This window comes from Brachyhypopomus gauderio, chromosome 14 (assembly GCF_052324685.1).
Source record: "Brachyhypopomus gauderio isolate BG-103 chromosome 14, BGAUD_0.2, whole genome shotgun sequence".
Lineage (NCBI taxonomy): Eukaryota > Metazoa > Chordata > Actinopteri > Gymnotiformes > Hypopomidae > Brachyhypopomus > Brachyhypopomus gauderio.
This window is the reverse complement of record NC_135224.1, coordinates 20,068,062-20,087,411: the sequence shown is the minus strand read 5'-3', so window position 1 is coordinate 20,087,411 and position 19,350 is coordinate 20,068,062. Positions and strand designations below refer to the sequence as shown.

Genomic DNA, 19,350 nt, shown 5'->3' with positions numbered 1-19,350 from the left:
TTTGGTTAGCTGGACGTTTTGGTTAGGGGACTGTGGGCAGTTTGGGTTTTTTCTACTTAAAATTTGGAGTGAAAAAGATGACAGAGAAAACAGCCCACTGCTGCCAAACCCAAAGCCATCCTTACCAGTCAGGATCTGAGTGAGTTTAACATGATAATGAAACATCCTGATGCGATTATCGAGCAGAAAGGCACAGATGCAATCTTTATGATGCCTGACATACACTCTCTATGCACTAAAGGCCTGCCAATGTTCCTAAACAAAGACTAAACAAAGATTAAAGAAACCAAGCAAGTTTGATTTTATATAGGTATTAAAATATATTCAAACATTCACAGCTATTTAGTTACCAGTTGTGAAGGAAGAAGAAGCCACATTAGCTTCTAGTTTGAACTACCATTCCACCTTAAATGGAGCAGCAGTTATTCGTCTTTTTTGTTCCACCTTAAATATATTTTGTTCTACAATTTGAATTGGCATGAAAAATGCAAATGAAAAAAAGCCAACTTATTACTTAATATTAACGTAATATGTTACATTCTGTGCTAACGTGTGCTAATGTTTTTGGCCGAGCCGATGACGTGGTGCCATGACTACGTGCCTTACAGACAATTCTTCAGTTCCCATGATCAGAGTCAACAACAACATTCTGAGGACATTCTCAAGACATTCTGAGGACATCCTCAGGACATTCTCAGGGCATTCTCAGGACATTCTGAGGACATTCTCAGTACATCCTCAGGACATCCTCAGGACATCCTCAGGGCATTCTCAGGGCATTCTGGGGACATTCTGAGGACATTCTCAGGACATTCTGAGGGCATTCTCAGGATATTCTCAGGATATTCTCAGGACATCCTCAGGGCATTCTCAGGGCATTCTGAGGACATTCTGAGGACATTCTGAGGACATTCTCAGGATATTCTCAGGATATTCTCAGGATATTCTCAGGACATTCTCAGGATATTCTCAGGATATTCTCAGGATATTCTCAGGACATTCTCAGGATATTCTCAGGATATTCTCAGGATATTCTCTGCTCCTACCTCATCTGTCATTCTGTTTCCTTCTGTTCCCTTCAACTCCACCTTCATCCCTCTATTTAAATCTTACATTTCCACATTTTAAGAATACTGGGCAGCACCCAATGGGTGACTTTCATCAGTAAAACATCAACTTGTTATGATGTATGAAGTATTGCTCAGTTTTTATGGGCCAGGATATCAAAAGACATTCATAAGATGCACAAGTCTCCAAGGACATACTGTGGTCATGCATTCAAAAGGAACGGTTAACATTAACAAGCCATATCAATGCACATGGGGTTTAGTACTGTTTGGAAATATAGTCACTGTGAGCATAAAAATCACTATATTGCTTCTTATTTTTTCTGCTAGCACTGGGAGTGCATGTTAATAAATTAGGTCCTTAAACCAATGTATCCAATCATTGAAGATCTAATGACTCCAGCTCTCTCGATGCGAGCGCTTTGCTCTCGCTTCCAGAAGTTTCTGTAAGAGACTTTGGCAACCCTCAGTGTTTTACTTGTACACTTGAGAATTTTAAGTAGAGCATAAAACCTGCGTGTTTGCCCCAAAGAAGTCTGCAATCTGCTCATATATGCAAACCAGGAATAACATATGAGTGTACGCTTCGTGCTCTTTATATTATGAATGTGGTTGTTCAGGAAGTCTAACTGAAACTTCGCACTGGTCTTCCTGTGCAGGGCTTGAAGGTCCTGGCTCCATACCTGGCCTTAGCATTGAAGTTCTTCCCCAGGAGCAGGTTCTTGAGGGACGGATGTCGTGAGAACGCTGGGATGACCAAGAGGAGATCAGCGTCTAGACCTGCGGAGCAACACCAGACACTCAGAACAGAGTCAGAACAGAGTCAGAACAGATTCAGAACAGATTCAGAACAGAGTCAGAACAGATTCAGAACAGAGTCAGAACAGAGTCAGAACAGATTCAGAACAGAGTCAGAACAGAGTCAGAACAGAGTCAGAACAGATTCAGAACAGAGTCAGAACAGAGTCAGAACAGATTCAGAACATAAGGGCAGGGGCAAGAAAGAGGCCAATGAGGCAGTGTAGGAAGGGAGGGGTGTGTAGAGGGTGTGGAGGTGTTGGGTGGGGGTGTGGAGAGGATGGGGGTGTTGGGTTGGGGTGTTGGGTGGATGGGGGTGTGGGGAGGATGGAGGAGTTGGGTGGATGGGGTGTGGGGAGGATGGGTGTGTTGGGTGGATGGGGGTGTGGTGTTTGGGGAGGTGTTGGATGGATGGGTGTGGTGATTGTGGAGGTGTTGGGTGGATGGGTGTGGGGTGTGGGGAGGATGGGTGTGTTGGGTGGATGGGGGTGTGGAGATTGTGGAGGTGTTGAGTGTGCAGAGGGTGTGGGTGTGGTGAGTGTGGAGGTGTTTGGTGGATGGGTGTGGGGAGGATGGGTGTGTGGGGAGGATGGGTGTGTTGGGTGGATGGGGGTGTGGTGATTGTGGAGGTGTTGGGTGGATGAGTGTGGTGATTGTGGAGGTGTTGGGTGGATGAATGTGGTGATTGTGGAGGTGTTGGGTGGATGAATGTGGTGATTGTGGAGGTGTTGGGTGGATGGGTGTGGTGACTGTGGAGGTGTTGGATGGATAGGTGTGGGGGTGTGGGGAGGAAGGGTGTGTTGGATGGATGGGGGTGTGGTGATTGTGGAGGTGTTAGGTGGATGAATGTGGTGATTGTGGAGGTGTTGGGTGGATGAATGTGGTGATTGTGGAGGTGTTGGGTGGATGAATGTGGTGATTGTGGAGGTGTTGGGTGGATGAATGTGGTGATTGTGGAGGTGTTGGGTGGATGAATGTGGTGATTGTGGAGGTGTTGGGTGGATGAATGTGGTGATTGTGGAGGTGTTGGGTGGAAGTGTGGGGAGGATGGGTGTGTTTGGTGGATGGGGTGTGGTGAGTGTGGGGGTGTTGGGTGGGTGGGGTGTGGTGATTGTGGTGATGAGGATGGGTCTGTTTGGTGGATGGGGGTGGTGACTGTGGAGGTGTTGGATGGATAGGTGTGGGGGTGTGGGGAGGAAGGGTGTGTTGGATGGATGGGGGTGTGGTGATTGTGGAGGTGTTAGGTGGATGAATGTGGTGATTGTGGAGGTGTTGGGTGGATGAATGTGGTGATTGTGGAGGTGTTGGGTGGATGAATGTGGTGATTGTGGAGGTGTTGGGTGGATGAATGTGGTGATTGTGGAGGTGTTGGGTGGATGAATGTGGTGATTGTGGAGGTGTTGGGTGGATGAATGTGGTGATTGTGGAGGTGTTGGGTGGATGAATGTGGTGATTGTGGAGGTGTTGGGTGGAAGTGTGGGGAGGATGGGTGTGTTTGGTGGATGGGGTGTGGTGAGTGTGGGGGTGTTGGGTGGGTGGGGTGTGGTGATTGTGGTGATGAGGATGGGTCTGTTTGGTGGATGGGGGTGTGGTGAGGATGGGTGTGTTTGGTGGATGGGTGTGTGGGGAGGATGGGTCTGTTTGGTGGATGGGGGTGTGGGGAGGATGGGTGTGTTGGGTGGATGGGGGTGTGGTGATTGTGGAGGTGTTGGGTGGATGGGTGTGGGGGTGTAGGGAGGATGGGTGTGTTTGGTTGATGGGGGTGTGGTGATTGTGGAAGTGTTAGGTGGATGGGGTGTGGTGATTGTGGAGGTGTTGGGTGGATGAATGTGGTGATTGTGGAGGTGTTGGGTGGAAGTGTGGGGAGGAAGGGTGTGTTGGTGGATGGGGGTGTGATGATTGTGGTGGTGTTGGGTGGATGGGGTGTGCAGAGGGTGTGGGTGTGGTGAGTGTGGAGGTGTTTGGTGGATGGGGGTGTGGGGAGGATGGGTGTGTTTGGTGGATGGGGGTGTGGGGAGGAAGGGTGTGTTGGGTGGATGGGGGTGTGGTGAGTGTGGAGGTGTTTGGTGGATGGGGTGTGGGGAGGATGGGTGTGTTTGGTGGATGGGATGTGGTGATTGTGGAGGTGTTGGGTGGGTGGGGTGTGGTGATGAGGATGGGTGTGTTTGGTGGGTGGGGGTGTGGGGAGGATGGGTGTGTTTGGTGGATGGGGGTGTGGGGAGGATGGGTGTGTTTGGTGGATGGGGGTTTGGTGATTGTGGTAATGAGGATGGGTGTGTTTGGTGGGTGGGGTGTGGTGAGTGTGGGGGTGTTGGGTGGGTGGGGTGTGGTGATGAGGATGGGTGTGTTTGGTGGGTGGGGGTGTGGAGAGGATGGGTGTGTTTGGTGGGTGGGGGTTTGGTGAGTGTGGGGGTGTTGGGTGGATGGGGGTGTGGTGATTGTGGTGATGAGGGGGGATTGTGGGGGTTTGTCTAACCGTTATCAGAGATGTCCAGAGTACTGACGCAAGACACTTGGGGAAACGAGTCCTGTATTATTGCTGCTCCTACTGACCTGAGCTGAGAGAGAGAGAGAGAGAGAGAGAAAGAGAGAGAGAGAGAGAGAGAGAGAGAGAAGGAGTGACAGACAGAGAGAGACAGAGAGAGAGAGAGAGAGAGAAAGGGAAACAGAGAGGAAGAATGCAACAAAGTGGATTTTTTTCCCTCATTTGAATAGTGATTAATAGACGTTAACCCAGCAGATGGGTGCTGGTCTCAGTAGTCCATGTTGGTTTAATTAGCTGCTCCAAAAGAGCTGACCAGTGCTAAAAAGGTTCAGAAAGCTGCACTTCATTTCAAGGTGGGTGCATTTCATTTCGAGCATGAATAGCTGGATAAAGACTCCAGAGAGGAAAACACAGCCTGAAAGGGGTGAGTAAGGGGGAAAGGAAGTGATGGTGTGAAAGAGCTCGTACGCCCACGTGGAGCGCGGCCCCGCGAATGCACGTCGGCTTCTCAATGCCACCCGGAAGAATTCTTTTGGATTCGGGGGCCCATTGTGGCGCCGGATCCAGTATCAAGGCGGCGCGGCTCGACGCAGACGTGTCGAAGACGCGCGAGCGGCTTCACTTCGGGGGAAGCGATACTCCCGCTTCCTTCACGTACACAGAGTGAAGCCTCGAGCGTAAGGAGCCTCACTCCTGACTGAGATGAAACGACAGTCGACGTAGAAACGAACTAAATGCGGTGCGGTGGAGGCCACATCGTGCTGGGGGTGTCGCCATTAACAGAGAGCCGTTAACAACACTGGCTGTGCAAGAACTATATAGTGCCTGTATTATTTTATGTAACAAATACATCGTTTTGCATAATGGGATCTATTAGCTCTATTAGATCTATCGGTGTTCCCTGAAGCATCTTCCTCTCACTGTATCACACTAAAACTGAATCGGTCCATCCACATGCAGTCAGTGGTAGGAAATGAAAAGGTATGATGGCCAAATCGTTCTATTCAGGCCCCATTCGTCACCGGTCAGGTGTCAACCACAAGACTGCTGTGGTCGCGCGGTGGACAATTCTCAACCCGGCAACACCGCTGATGTGGTTATGCTGATGGGAGTTTTGAGCTATATTGGTGTCACCGCTGGGTTGACAGTGGTGTACCATCCCAAAATACCTAGTCCACTTTGGTCCAGTGGTTAGATACTGTCCACTGACATAGACATGGAGGACGGCTTCCACACCATGAGACTCTTGTCTCTTACACCACATGACACTGCTAATTCAAATATTTATTATAGCAGAAAAAATGTCTGTATTTAGTATACTCCTTCATAATGAATACGTACATCAATATTAATAATGCATATCAGCATCTACAATCTAAATGTGAGTCTGAACACAAATCTAAAATCCAGAATGTAAATATTGGTTGGTTTAATATTTTGGACTAATCTCAAAAAAGGGTGTTTTTTAGCACTTCACAATGACAATATCATAATACCACCAAATGTAGTGATTTCTCTGTTAATGCTCTGTGAATGCTCTTCAGAAGCATCAGTGTGATGTCAGCCCCTCATCACCTCCAGCTGGGTCATCTCAAGCAGACCTGGAGAAGCACACTAAACGCCCAGCTCTGTGCCCCTCACCTAACAGATGTCTGTGATTGGCTAGCTTACCTAACAGATGTCGTGATTGGCTAGCTCACCTAACGGATGTCCGCGATTGCCTAGCTCACCTAACGGACGTCTGTGATTAGCTAGCTTACCTAACAGATGTCTGTGATTGGCTAGCTCGCTTAACGGATGTCCGCAATTGGCTAGCTCACCTAACGCATGTCCGTGATTGGCTAGCTCACTTAATCTGTGAACCCGGGTAGGGCTACTGCAGATGGCTACGGCGTCGTTGGGATTCATAGCCTCAGTCATCACAATGTGGGCACAGCACCTCCAACAGCTGTTCCATGCCTTACTCAACAAGTTCAAAAGTTTATAATCACATTAGGAACGAAAACAAACACACTTGTCTCAGTCTGGCTGTAGTGTGTGGTTCAACCTTGATACTAATGACTCAAAGCACGTATCTATAAAGCACGTATTAAAATGGCCAGTGTTGAACTAACTCCCACAGAGGTAAGGTGAGTCGATCTCTGTAGGGCCGACGAGATCTTCATTTAGCGCTGTTATTACACTGCAACTCAGTATTTCATCTGTGTATAATGCTTCCCTGCGAACCCATTAACTAGAGTAATTACACTACACTTCACTTGATTAAGAAATGAGGTTTTCTTTTCTTTCCAGCAAAGAACAAACAGAATGCTAATGAGGTGAGCTTTTCCCTTCAAATCCGAGTGGTCCAGCAGAGGTCTGGGTGCTTGAAGGTCCTACATGGTACATTGGCTGTTCCCAGGAGTACGCTCTTCGGGATGAAGATCTCTGATGATGCTCTGATGATCTCCCAGTTTGGGGGTCACAGTCCCTAGTGCTCCGATCACCATGGGAACCACTGTTGCTTCCCACATCTTTTGTATCTCTTCTCTCAGCCCTGGGTATTTGGTCCTGGGTATTTGGTCCTGATGTTTTTGGTCCTGATGTATTTGGTCCTGATGTATTTGGTCCTGATGTATTTGGTCCACATCTACCTCCACATATATCACCACATCCACCACTACATCCCCTTCCTGCTGTTTCTCCATCCCTAACATGTAGATGTTCCACAAGATCTCAGCTTGATCATTCTCCAGCACCTTCGGGGACATGTCCCACTGTGACCTCTGACCTCCCAGCCCGTACGTAGTACAGATGCACACTACACCAAGTACTTGGTTGTGGCGGTCCATGTGCGTTCTGCCTGCTGACGTCTTGCATCCTGCTGCGATGTGCTGGTTCGTCTCTGGGGCGTCTTCGCTCAGCCTGCATCTGGGTTCCTGTCTGGTGTGGTAGATCTCAGCCTCTATTGATCTCGTATTCAGAGTTTGTTCCTGTGCTGCCACGACTGTAGCCATGCATGTTGATGTTGTACAACTCTCACAGGTTTCCCCACGACTCTATATCTTGCATTCTTATTGGTCGTAGCTCGATTTCACACTCACTACCACTCATAACCTGGTCCAGGTATTGCTAGATATTTTTCAGCAATCCGATTGGTGAGATGGGTTTTGGGCCACGAGTTAATGGTGAAAATCACGGTTAAAACCGGCGTGGTGTGAACTCGTCATAGCAATGCTAGCAACACTTTTATCTTTTATTTATCTTAATGATAAATAATAACGTATACAAGTCACTCTGAAGACGAATGAAATGTGAGATGTATATCGCTAGAGAAACAACAAACTCGCATCCTTCTCTTGGGCCGCGTGTATTGTGAAATTGCCACAGAATGAAACGTGACAGAAAATAAGTCTTGGAGACGTACAGTGACCAGCCACAAAGCCCGTTGACCTCCTGGACTCCCGGATCATCTTGCCGTGTGCACCTACCCGACAGGTGCAGCTTTCCGGAAGCATCCGTCTGACAGGTGCATTTTCAGAGTGCCCAATTACAGACTGTAATTTGTTGACATTTGTCGGTACCAATATCCCCCTCCCCCCATTCATCATTTGGTTTCTTCCGACCACGGGAGAGCTGCAGACTGGATATTAGATATTATTTGAGCGGAGGAGCATTTTCCTCACAACGAGGTGTCTGATGATTCCACGTCATGGCAGCGCTGGTAGTTTATCACACTCAATAGTGTTACTGGGGTTTTTACACATGTCAGTGTTACTGCTGCATTGAGAGGTACGTCTTCCAAAAAAATCCAGCCAACAACCTTCCTGTGCTCAGAAACTGACAACCGATAAATTGTGCCTGACACAGCCTGTGAATGGAAACAGATGGGTTATACACTGGAAACGTACTCTGTGTTTCTGTCCCGCAAAACGCCTGTTGATCAAAATATGTGGTAATGTGACAATGTGGTAAAAAAAAGCCATTGCAACCAAAAGTAATACAGACGAGAAAACAACACAGGTACACACACGCAACAAAATCCGTTTTGCTTGTCAGGTTGGCATGATAATTGACAAACATCTTCGGTTATTTATACACAGGAGCATCAGAACTCAGTATTCGCTTGCTGGGAAGTTGGTGGGAAGTTGGGTCCACTACGGATGCAGATGAAGTCACAGAGAGACGAGGGACAGAGACACAGACGGAGCAAAGGACAAGGAGATGGAGATACCTCACAGCCACTGACGTCCAGGTGAAGGTCTGAGATGTGGGGGTTGGAGGACAGTCCCAGAAACAGAGCCCTGAGAAGATAGGAGGGAGGTGAAAGAGAGGAGAGGGGGAGGAGAAGAAGAGGAGAGAGGGATTATTTACATAATCCTGAACGTTTGCTCTCTTTCTTTAGAAACCATTCTTGGTTGACATTTTCCATCTTGGCCACTCGGGTGGGCAGTGACTGTGAAAGATGGTGGCTCACCTCAGCATGTCTGGGGGCAACTTCATGGAAGCCAAGCTGAGGTGGGAGAGACTGAACGCTGAACTGAAGAACTGGCGAAAGGTGGGGAGTGTCTCTCTCACTTTCCTGTCAGAGAGAGAGAAAGAGAAGAGAGAGAGAGAGAGAGAGAGAGAGAGAGAGAGGAGGCTGACTCAAGAGAAAGAGACTCAAACCTTTTCATCCTCACCTAATAACTCTTATCTGTGCTGCTTTCCTGTGGGATTCAGTGAAGTCGAAAGGGCTTTTATGCCGTCACGGCGCATGTGCAAAAACAAACAAACAAACAAACAAACAAACAGACAGACAGACAGACAGACAGATAAGAAACAGACTCCATAATGTATGACCACCGCAGAAAGATGAAACACCCTCAAGGTCTCGCTGACAGAAAAGTTCAAAAGATCATTCTCTGGCTTGTGAGAAAAGGAAACCTTTTTTCTATTATGTTAGTTATATTTTCATATAACTTTTCTGATATTCATGGATGTATGAAACAATCAATCTATAGGGAAAAGAAACTGAACAAAACACGAGCTGAACATGCTGAGATCATATGTGTGTGTGTGTGTGTGTGTGTGTGTGTGTGTGTGTGTGTGTCTGGTCAAGAAGAAAGTATGTTTCTTCAGCATTCATAGTCTATGTCTTATTAGCTAAAACAGATTTAGCATACTGCACCTTACAATTCACACACACACACACACGCACACACACACTGCCCCTTACAACATTATCACAGATACACACACACTGCACCTTACAACTCAATCAGATACACACACTGCACCTCACAACACTATCACAGATACACACACACACACACTACACTTTATGATTCAGTCACGGATACACACACATGTGCTGCGCACTATGACTAACATGATTACACACACACACACACACACACATTCCATCCTATGACTTAACACCATCACAGATACACACACCCACACACAAAACACACCCTAGGATTAACACAATTACAGATACACACACACACAGGCACACCAGAGCTGAGGCAAACACACAAGGTCACCAAAACTGAGTTACACAAAGCTGACTGGCTGACTGCGAACATCTGTGTGTGTGTGCGCCTGACATCACTGTGTGCGTGTGTATATGTGTGTGTCGTTCAGTCACTGTCTTCATGTGTGCATGAGTGTGTGTGTAGGTGAATGTGAGAGAAAACCGGGTCAGAGGGGGGGGGCAGACTTCAATATGAACACACACAACCATTTCCACACACACATACACACACACACACACACACACACATGTACACAAACAAATTCAAAACTCATTAGCAACAAACCGCTTTTCAGATCATGATTCAGGCAGAGGAAGAGAGAGATCAAGGGAGAGAGAGAGAGAATGAGATGGAGGGGGAGAGAGAGACAGATGGAGCATCTTGGGAAATGAGCAGTAAGTCCTTCTAAAATGAGTCTCATTTTTCATAGAATTTCTCATAATGCAGTTACACTGGGAGGAGATGCTATCACACTGTAGAGCTACAGAGGGGGAACGGCAGGCCCGTATACATCACTGGGTCTGTGTGTGCCTCCGGCTTACTCTCTGATTTACACACACACACACACACACACACACACACACACACACACACACACACACACACACGCAAACAATCCTGCACGCGGACTGTAATGGATTCCTCTGCGTTCTGACTTAAGGCAATAATGTAGCATTACTGAAGAATCCCTATTAGCAGGTATTACACTGTCTGCCAGTGTTGTTCCCATGCTGCTAACGAGCCAACAGAATACTGTCACCTGGGCAACCGCATCCCACTGAGCAGCGGAGCAGGGAGTGATGCTGGGAGAGGCTCACCTGGCCGAGAAGGAGTTCTTGGAGAGGTTCAGGTAGGACAGGTCCGAACAGCAGCCGCGCAGCAGCGTCCCAAAGAGCTGCAACACAAACAGGCCACAGTCCAGGTCTCCGCCCAGCTGGGAGGCGGAGCATCCCTCCTCCACTCGCCCCTATACTCCCCCCCCCCCCCCCCCCCCCCCGGCAACCGCACCAGCACTCACCAGGTCCACGGCGCAGTCGCTGGCCGACACGTCTAAATGGACCAGGCAGTTGGGCTGAGCCAAGAACAGGTAGAGATTCTGCAATGGGGAGAGTGCGGTTCCGCAGCTGAAGTGTGTGTGCTTGTGCGGCAGGTGTGTGTGTGTGTGAGCGTGCGTGTGTGGCCCCGCGGGGCTGGTACCAACCGTGGCGTCCTCCCCTGACAGCATGCCGGGGTTGCGGCTCAGGTCCAGGTAGAGAAGAGAGCTGGAGCAATCGTCGCTGGAGCTCAGGGCCTGAGTCAGGGACGCCACACCTGAGGGCAGACGACACACACAGGCTGACTCCCACACACACACACACACACACACACACACACACACACACACACACACACACACACACCTCCACCCGCAACTGTCCGGGTCTACTAGAGCCTCAGCGATACACACGAGGTTGTGCATAACCTCCATAACAACAACACTCCCCAAAAGACAGAAGGTTCTCTATAGAAACTAGTGGAGAGAGGCCGACATGAGACACATGGACACTCGCAGGGACACATGGACACCTGCCACGGCCTCGTCTGCCATGCCCGACCGCTCCGTACTCTGGGTGTAGCTCGTGCTACGTCCTGGAACGCCCTTGACACTTTACCCCGTGGTCAGTTACGACCGATCTGACATGTTCTGACTTTTCTTCAGAGAGTGAACCACGCTGGACGGAAAAGCATTTTAGGACTTCCTCATTTTTAAACTTCCTTCCTGCTTTCAAACCTCCGTGGTTATTTCAAGTGCGGATACTAATTCTGTTTCTACGAGGAAGCATCATCACGTTTCTGCTGCCCTCCGACAGAGAGGTCTTAGTCGATGATTTCCCATGTAACGAAGGCCAACCAGCAGCAGTTGGTTGAATGAATGAATGTTCGATTTATATAGCGCCTTTCAAGATACCCAAGGTCGCGTTTACAATTTTAACACAGGTACAAGTCTTACACAACCAATCACACACCGGCGAGAAGCGGCAGCCAATCACAATCACCGGAAACCACACCCCATGGGGGACTGAATGAGGTGCAGGAAGACCCTAGTGACAGAGTACCATCCACCACTGGGCATACAAGCACCCACACACATTCACATGGTCTGTGTGGCCAGCAGGGGGCGATGGCTCCCTGAGGACACGGCAGTGCAGCACACACCCTTAGAGGAGAGCGAGGTCTTGGACAGGCTGACTGAGCGTAGACCTTTGCTGAGACGACACACCTGCTGGATGAGATTTGACACTCCTGCACAAACAGAGACAGACAGTGTGCATGCAGGGAAACACACACACACACACACACACACACACACACACAGCAAACGCACACAAAAAACACACACTATTAGTTTGAGAAAAATGCATATGACTTGTTAGCTGCATGCCAGCTTGCACAGACGCAATAAAACAAGTGACGCGTGCACACACACACACACACACACAAACACACTCACACACTCACACACTCACACACTCACACACTCACACACACACACACACTCACACACACACACTCACACACACACACACACACTCACACACACACCTTGTAAAAAAAAAAAAAAACACTGGTGCATACACACACAAAAAAACAGTAAAGTCAGACATTACTGCAGAAATTTTACTTAAACTGAAATAACCAAAGACCACACACACACTCACACACACACACACACACACACACACACACACACACACACACACAGACACACACACACAGTAACCACAGGAACAGAGGTGGGTAGGAACGCGTTACATTTACTCCGTTAAATTTACTCAAGTAGCTTTTTGGACAAAAATGTATGTAAAAGTAGTTTTAATATGAAAGACTTCTACTTTTACTTGAGTAAATATGTGGTGAGAAAAACGTGACTTTTACTGACCAACGTCTCGTCCTCTGAGTATAAGTGACCAATCAAATGAAGCCAGTCAGTCACGTGATCGCATACGCAAACTTTCTCCACTGGTAGCAAGAAGATATTATGACCGAACAACCTACCGAGCATCCCTGGCCTCAAATACAGCCTCTATTACAACTGGAGGCATAATTTTGTACGATGTAATTATTAAATGTAACACAGTGCAATACTAAAAATCAGTTCAAACTCTATGAATGTACACACTAGCAATATATGATGATTTAGTTGAACCAACGTTTGCTACAAATTGATTCAGTTGGCGTCAAGTTGTAGCTACACACATTGGTTGACAGTCTCCTCAGTTAGTGCCTTTGTGGCACACATTTAAGTTACCAGTGGCTAACCGTCAGGACCTTCAAGGCCTTCTCTGAAGGTAGATTGATCTTGAAAAAGATGCTTTATCTATTATATGTAATATATGTTATTAATGCTTCATCATATTTTCTTCTAAATCGGCTTTCAAATCCACTTTTCGTGCTTGTGATGGAAAAAAAAACTCAGTGCTGAAATTAAAAATCAACCAATCAGAATATTTCACACCGTTATAGGAAAAAAAGAGAAATTACCTCCCCCAGGACCTTCTGTTTATCTGTCGCATACCCTTGCCTTTTACATCAAGAGAGCTTTTATTACAGATTGGCAGTTTAATCAACCAATCATATTTCGAATTAGAATTGTGGGGGCGTGCTCCAAAGGTCTCATGGCTAGCAAGTTAGCAGCTCCTAGCCAGCACTACTGTGAGGTTTTACAAGCGGAAATTATGGAATCGCAGGATTGCAAAATGCTAGGTATGTTTATAATAAATGTGTTCAGTGTTCAGCTATTAATAATTTGCGAACGAATTGTGATGTTTGGACTTCTAACTGACTGGCATTTGAAGTTGTGTAGGTAATACGTTGCACATAAAACACGCGATTATGACAACAGTGGTATGGACGTGTTTTTAATTCTACGGTCATGTTTTCATTTGGCTGTGTCTAGTGAAGGCCCATGGTCAGTAAATATGGTTCGCAACTGGAAGTTACACAGGCCTAATAATTAGGAACAAACAAATATAAATTATATTTATATATTATATTTATTTATAATAAATTATTTTCGTTATCATTAAAAGTCATTGTTTTCTAAATTACATCATGTTTTCCATGATGTAATTTATTGACGCGAGACAGTCCTCTGCATTTACTCACTACTTGAGTAGCTTATAATCAAAGTACTTTTTTACTTTTACTCAAGTAAATCTTTGGATGCATACTTTTACTTTTACTTGAGTAACATTTGGTTCAAGTAAGACTACTTTTACTTGAGTAAAACTATTGAATACTCTACCCAACTCTGCACAGGACACACACAGAGGAATAGACATACAGTGAGGAAAATAAGTATTTGAACACCCTGTGTCTTTGCAGTTCTCCCACTTAGAAATCATGGAGAGGTCTGAAATTTTCATCTTAGCTGCATGCCCACTGTGAGAGACATAATCTAAAAAAATCTGGAAAGCACAATGTATGATTTTTTTTTATAATTTATTTGTGTGTTACTGCTGCAAATAAGTATTTGAACACCTGCCAATTAGCAAAAATTCTGGACCTCAAAGACCTGTTAGTCCGCCTCTAAAAAGTCCACCTCCACTCCACTTATTATTCTTAATTAGAAGCACCTGTTTGAGGTCGTGAGCTACATAAAGACACCTGTCCACCCCACACAATCAGTAAAACTCTAATAACATGGCTAAGACCAAAGAGCTGTCCAAAGACACCAGAGACAAAACTGTAGACCTCCACAAGGCTGGGTAGGTCTACGGGGCAATTACCAAGCAGCTTGGTGAAAAAAGATCAACTAAGCTAAACATGACTGTCAGTCTCCCTCAGACTGGAGCTCCATGCAAGATCTCACCTGGTGTAGCAACGATCCTTAGAAAGGTGAGGAATCAGCCCAGAACTACACAGGAGGAGCTGCTCAATGACCTGAAGAGAGCTGGCACCACTGTTTCCAAGGTTACTGTGGGTAATACACTAAGACATCATGCATGGAACGGGAGGTTCCCCTGCTTAAATCAGCATACGCCCAGGCCCGTCTTAAGTTCGCCCATGACCATGTGGATGACCCAGAGGAATCATGGGAGAAAGTTCTGTGGTCAGATGAGACCTAAATAAAACTTTTTGGTTTTAATTCCACTCGCCGTGTTTGGAGGTCAAAGAATGATGAGTACCATCCCAAAAACACCATCCCTACTGTGAAGGATGGGGGTGGAAACATCATGATTTGGGGGTGTTTTTCTGCACATGGGACAGGACGACTGCACTGTATTAAGGAGAGGATGACCGGGGTCATGTATTGGGAGATTTTGGAGAACAACCTCCTTGCCTCAGTTAGAGCACTGAAGATGGGTCGTGGCTGGGTCTTTCAACATGACAATGACCCAAAGCACACAGCCAGGATAACCAAGAAGTGACTCCATAAGAAGTATATCAAGGTTCTGGAGTGGCCTAGCCAGTCTCCAGACCTAAACCCTATAGAAAATCTTTAGAGGGAGCTCAAACTCCATGTTTCTCAGTGACAGCCCAGAAATCTGGCTGATCTGGAGAAGATCTGTGTGGAGGAATGGGCCAAAATCCCATGTGAGTGTGTGCAAACCCGGTTGAAAAATTACAGGAAACATTTGACCTCTGTAATTGCAAACAAAGGCTACTGTACCAAATATTAACATTGATTTTCACAGGTGTTCAAATGCCTGATTTCAAAGTGGGAGAACTTGCAAAGTCGCAGGGTGTTCAAATACTTATTTTCCTCACTGAAAGCATTCGTACACATTTTCTGATGTAACATGATAAAGAATGAGGTGACATCAGACTGCATGAGGAAAGGATGAGATCAGACTGCAGGAGGATAGGGTGAGATCAGACTGCAGGAGGACGGGTGAGATCAGACTGCAGGAGGAGGGGTGAGATTAGACTGCAGGAGGACGGGATGAGATCAGACTGCAGGAGGACGAGGTGAGATCAGACTACAAGAGGAAGGGGTGAGATCAGACTGCAGGAGGATGGGGATAGATCAGACTGCAGGAGGACGAGGTGAGATCAGACTACAGGAGGACGAGGTGAGATCAGACTACAAGAGGACAAGATGAGATCAGACTGCAGGAGGACGGGTGAGATCAGACTGCAGGAGGACAGGATGAGGACAGACTACAGGAGGAAGGGGTGAGATCAGACTGCAGGAGGAAGGGGTGAGATCAGACTGCAGGAGGACAGGATGAGGACAGACTGCAGGAGGATGGGGTGAGATCAGACCTTGGTTGTCCAGCGTGTTGTGGGCCAGGTTGAGAGAATGCAGCACTGATGCAGGGTTCTCAGACAGGGCCACGGCCAACTTCTGGGGGAAATCCCTGGGGATGTGAGGACACAGAGAAGCAGGCAACACAGGAACAGACCAGGAGAACGGAGCACCATTAGAGGGGAGGATGCCCGGTGAGGAGGAGAGGAGAGATGGAAAAGAAAGAGAGGGAGGGAGACAGAGAGAGATAGAGAAAGAAAGGGAGGAAGAAGTCAGAAACAAGTAGACATGACAAAAGAGAAACACAAATGACTGCAAGAGAAAAGAAAGAGAGAGAGAGAGAGAGAGAGAGAGAGAGAGAAGGATAGACACTCACGCTTTAAGGCCTACATTCTCCAGTGTGAGCTCTTCCAGGCTGCTTGATTTACTGACTGTATGAAGGACCTGCTCCACTACCTCTGAGCTCTGCTCACACACACACACACACACACACACACACACACACACACACACACACACACACACACACACACACACACACACACACACACACACACACACACTCCTTTTCAATACTATTCCAGGTTTTAACAATTGAGCAGAGACTGCCTACATAATCAGTCAAACTGTGAGAGAGTTTGCCAACACTGCAGAAATTTAGCAAGAATGATAAGGCAAGAATTAGATGAATCAGACCAACTGACAATCACAGCACATCAAGGAAGGAATACAAAACATTAACGCCAGAATGGAACCAGGAGCGAACCGGATGACGTTGGCACAAATGAACCAGAACTGCTGGCGGATCACAGCAAACTGGGTCAAACCCAAATCAAAACGACAAATATTTACTAAGCGTAAATCCTTGCAGGAGAGTTTGGTGAACCACGTGTTGTACGCCATGGCCGCCACGATCACGGCGAGATCCCTGCAGAACATGGAAACAAAAGAGAGAAAAGAAGATGTCAGCACCTCGACCCTTGACCCCTTGACCCCTGCGCACCAACGGCACGAGCGTGGGAGGTGAGCGCCATCGGAGAGGCGTGACAATCTAGCTCGACCTCCGCGTGCCTGAAATAGAACAAAATGGAAAGGAACATTGCGTTGGGGAGGGAGAGGCTCCCGGAGAGGTAGGCAGGGTGAGGAAAGGGATATCGATGGGAAACCTGACACTGTGATGGTGCCCTGCTCAGCGCAGTGTGTGAGAGAGCTTTTAATCCTGGCTGTGGGCCCAGAACCACTGCTTCCTAGAGAAAAGGCTGTCTGTAGCACCACAACTGCCACGCTTTCTCATACAGAGAGTGAGACAGAAAGAGACAGAGACAGAAGAAGAGAGAGAGAGACAGATGAAGGAAGAGTGGGGGGTGTGTGCTCTGTGGGGAGGTCAGCTGGGACGTCACCGTTCGCCGGCCTGTCGTGAAAGAAGGTCTCTCATCCTAACGCATCCGCCGCCTTTAAAGCTGAAGGAACACGTGACGACGGACCGCCTCGGGCTACGGACCCTCCGGCGTGAGCCCACAGCCAGGAGAGCGCCCTGGCGCCAAGCACCCGAGCTTCCTGCTTTCACGCTTTCCTGTCTCACATTCTTCTTTTGCCGATGGTTTGAAATAAACAGAGTCCCTTTGAAAGTATTTGTGATTTATTTATGAAATTTTCCTTGTCCACGAGATCGTAAGGGTGAAAAGAACAGTGGTGACAAGTTTGGATCAATCGTTTCCTCAGGGACAGTGTTAGGAAAACTACAAGCAAGGAGTTTGCATACCGCAGAACTCCGCCTCATACCTCAAAACTCCGCCTCCTACCTCAGAACTCCGCCTCCCACCAACATTCCCATGTTCACTGTGACACATTTCTAATGAAAACGGCCCTTCGATACTGTGTCGAGGGTTTTGTATTTTGCACATATGCCTGTGCAACTCTCACAGTCTGCATGTCACAAGTAACCACTTCTCTTCCTCGCTCAACATTTGGCAGAAACTGTCCAAACCACAAACTTTTACAAAACCTCCGTCATGGGACGCTGGAGTGCGGTCTGTGAACAGACAGGGCCCGCTATCGGGGTTTCTGTGGCCAAGATGTCACAAACGCAGGCTATTTTTGCAGGAGTGAGGTCACGCTAAAGTCCCCCACCTCCACCTCCAACCTCTGTTGGCAGAAGTTTTGCCTCTCTGCAGGGCTTCATGCTGTATTGACGCTACGTATCGGTGTGGAGCGGCATCTCAGATTATGAGCGGGGAAGAAGACGAGCATGTGCACGCTCGGGTCAAAAGAACTGAGCAAAGATGCACGAGGATTTCAAAATAAAGCCTTCTCGCTGAGGCAGGTAGATTTCAAAGACCAAAAAAACAAACTTTGCCATGGTGCTTTTTACAAAGACGAGGTCGCTTTACTTTACCTCAGAGTTTACTTTACCTGCTTTCCAGATGACTGAAATCCAGCAGGTTTAACTCCCTGTTGTCCTGGGCATGATAGATAGTGTCCACGTCCTGACAGGGCGGAGGGGAGAGCAGGCTTGAGTGAAAGAGAATCAGACCTCTAGCACAGCCATTTTGATTTCTCTGATGGACACGATGAAACAAACAGGCCCTCACCCACTGCACTTCCTCTTTGCAGCTGATGCCGTTGTAGTCGCACAGGGCCGCGTACGTCTCTGAGAAGCCCCCTGAAAGCAGGAAGAGAGAAGAGAGGGATGATAGGTGTGAGAACCACGTTCTGGACAAAGCAGCACGTCCTGGACAGAGCAGCACACTCTACAGGGTCTGAGACTTTCGTTGTGTTCATATGGAAGACGAGGGGTGATGAAGGAGATGAGAGAGGTGTGTGTGTGTGTGTGTGTGTGCATGTGTCTGTGTGTGTGTGTGTAACGCCACTCCTCACCACATGTTCTCTGGGCCTCCACTGAAGTTTCGGAATTCGGAGAATATTTATTTCCTGCATCAGAGACATCTCCATCTGCCTGAAAAACAGAGGGACTAAAAGCATGTGTGGGGGTGGGGGTCCAGGCCGAGGGGGTGGGGTGGGGTGGGGTGGAGATGGGGTTGGGGTTGATGGAGAGAGAGGAATACAGAGCTCAGATTTCAGAGATATTGCACCCACATATTGCAACACACACTCACCACCTCCGCCTGCTTGCGCACCTGCCTCCAACGTTCGGAGACGGCTGCGCTAGCGAGAGCCTCTCGGCTACAACCTCGAGGAACGTTCGCACGGCCACAGCGGCCGTGTCAATCTCCACCCTCTCGCTCAGCCAGCAGGTGGAGGTGCGTGGGG

At 47.7% G+C, this 19,350-nt stretch overlaps 1 protein-coding gene across 2 annotated transcripts in view; it reads right to left on the bottom strand.

Annotated features, from left to right (window-relative positions):
- Nucleotides 1-19,350, bottom strand: part of carmil3 (capping protein regulator and myosin 1 linker 3) — a 53,198-nt gene that overhangs the window by 15,376 nt on the left and 18,472 nt on the right. The window contains exons 6-19 of one of the 2 annotated variants that reach the window (XM_076972678.1): nt 18,958-19,052; nt 18,672-18,742; nt 18,493-18,566; nt 16,933-17,008; nt 16,457-16,545; nt 16,098-16,192; nt 12,045-12,131; nt 11,050-11,159; nt 10,867-10,944; nt 10,667-10,743; nt 8,807-8,911; nt 8,564-8,633; nt 4,342-4,423; nt 1,751-1,847 (exon numbers count right to left, since the gene is read on the bottom strand). In XM_076972678.1, the coding sequence (XP_076828793.1) occupies nt 1,751-1,847; nt 4,342-4,423; nt 8,564-8,633; nt 8,807-8,911; nt 10,667-10,743; nt 10,867-10,944; nt 11,050-11,159; nt 12,045-12,131; nt 16,098-16,192; nt 16,457-16,545; nt 16,933-17,008; nt 18,493-18,566; nt 18,672-18,742; nt 18,958-19,052 (1,206 nt within the window). The remainder of the gene's footprint in view (nt 1-1,750; nt 1,848-4,341; nt 4,424-8,563; nt 8,634-8,806; nt 8,912-10,666; nt 10,744-10,866; nt 10,945-11,049; nt 11,160-12,044; nt 12,132-16,097; nt 16,193-16,456; nt 16,546-16,932; nt 17,009-18,492; nt 18,567-18,671; nt 18,743-18,957; nt 19,053-19,350) is intronic. The other variant, XM_076972679.1, reaches the window with a different exon arrangement.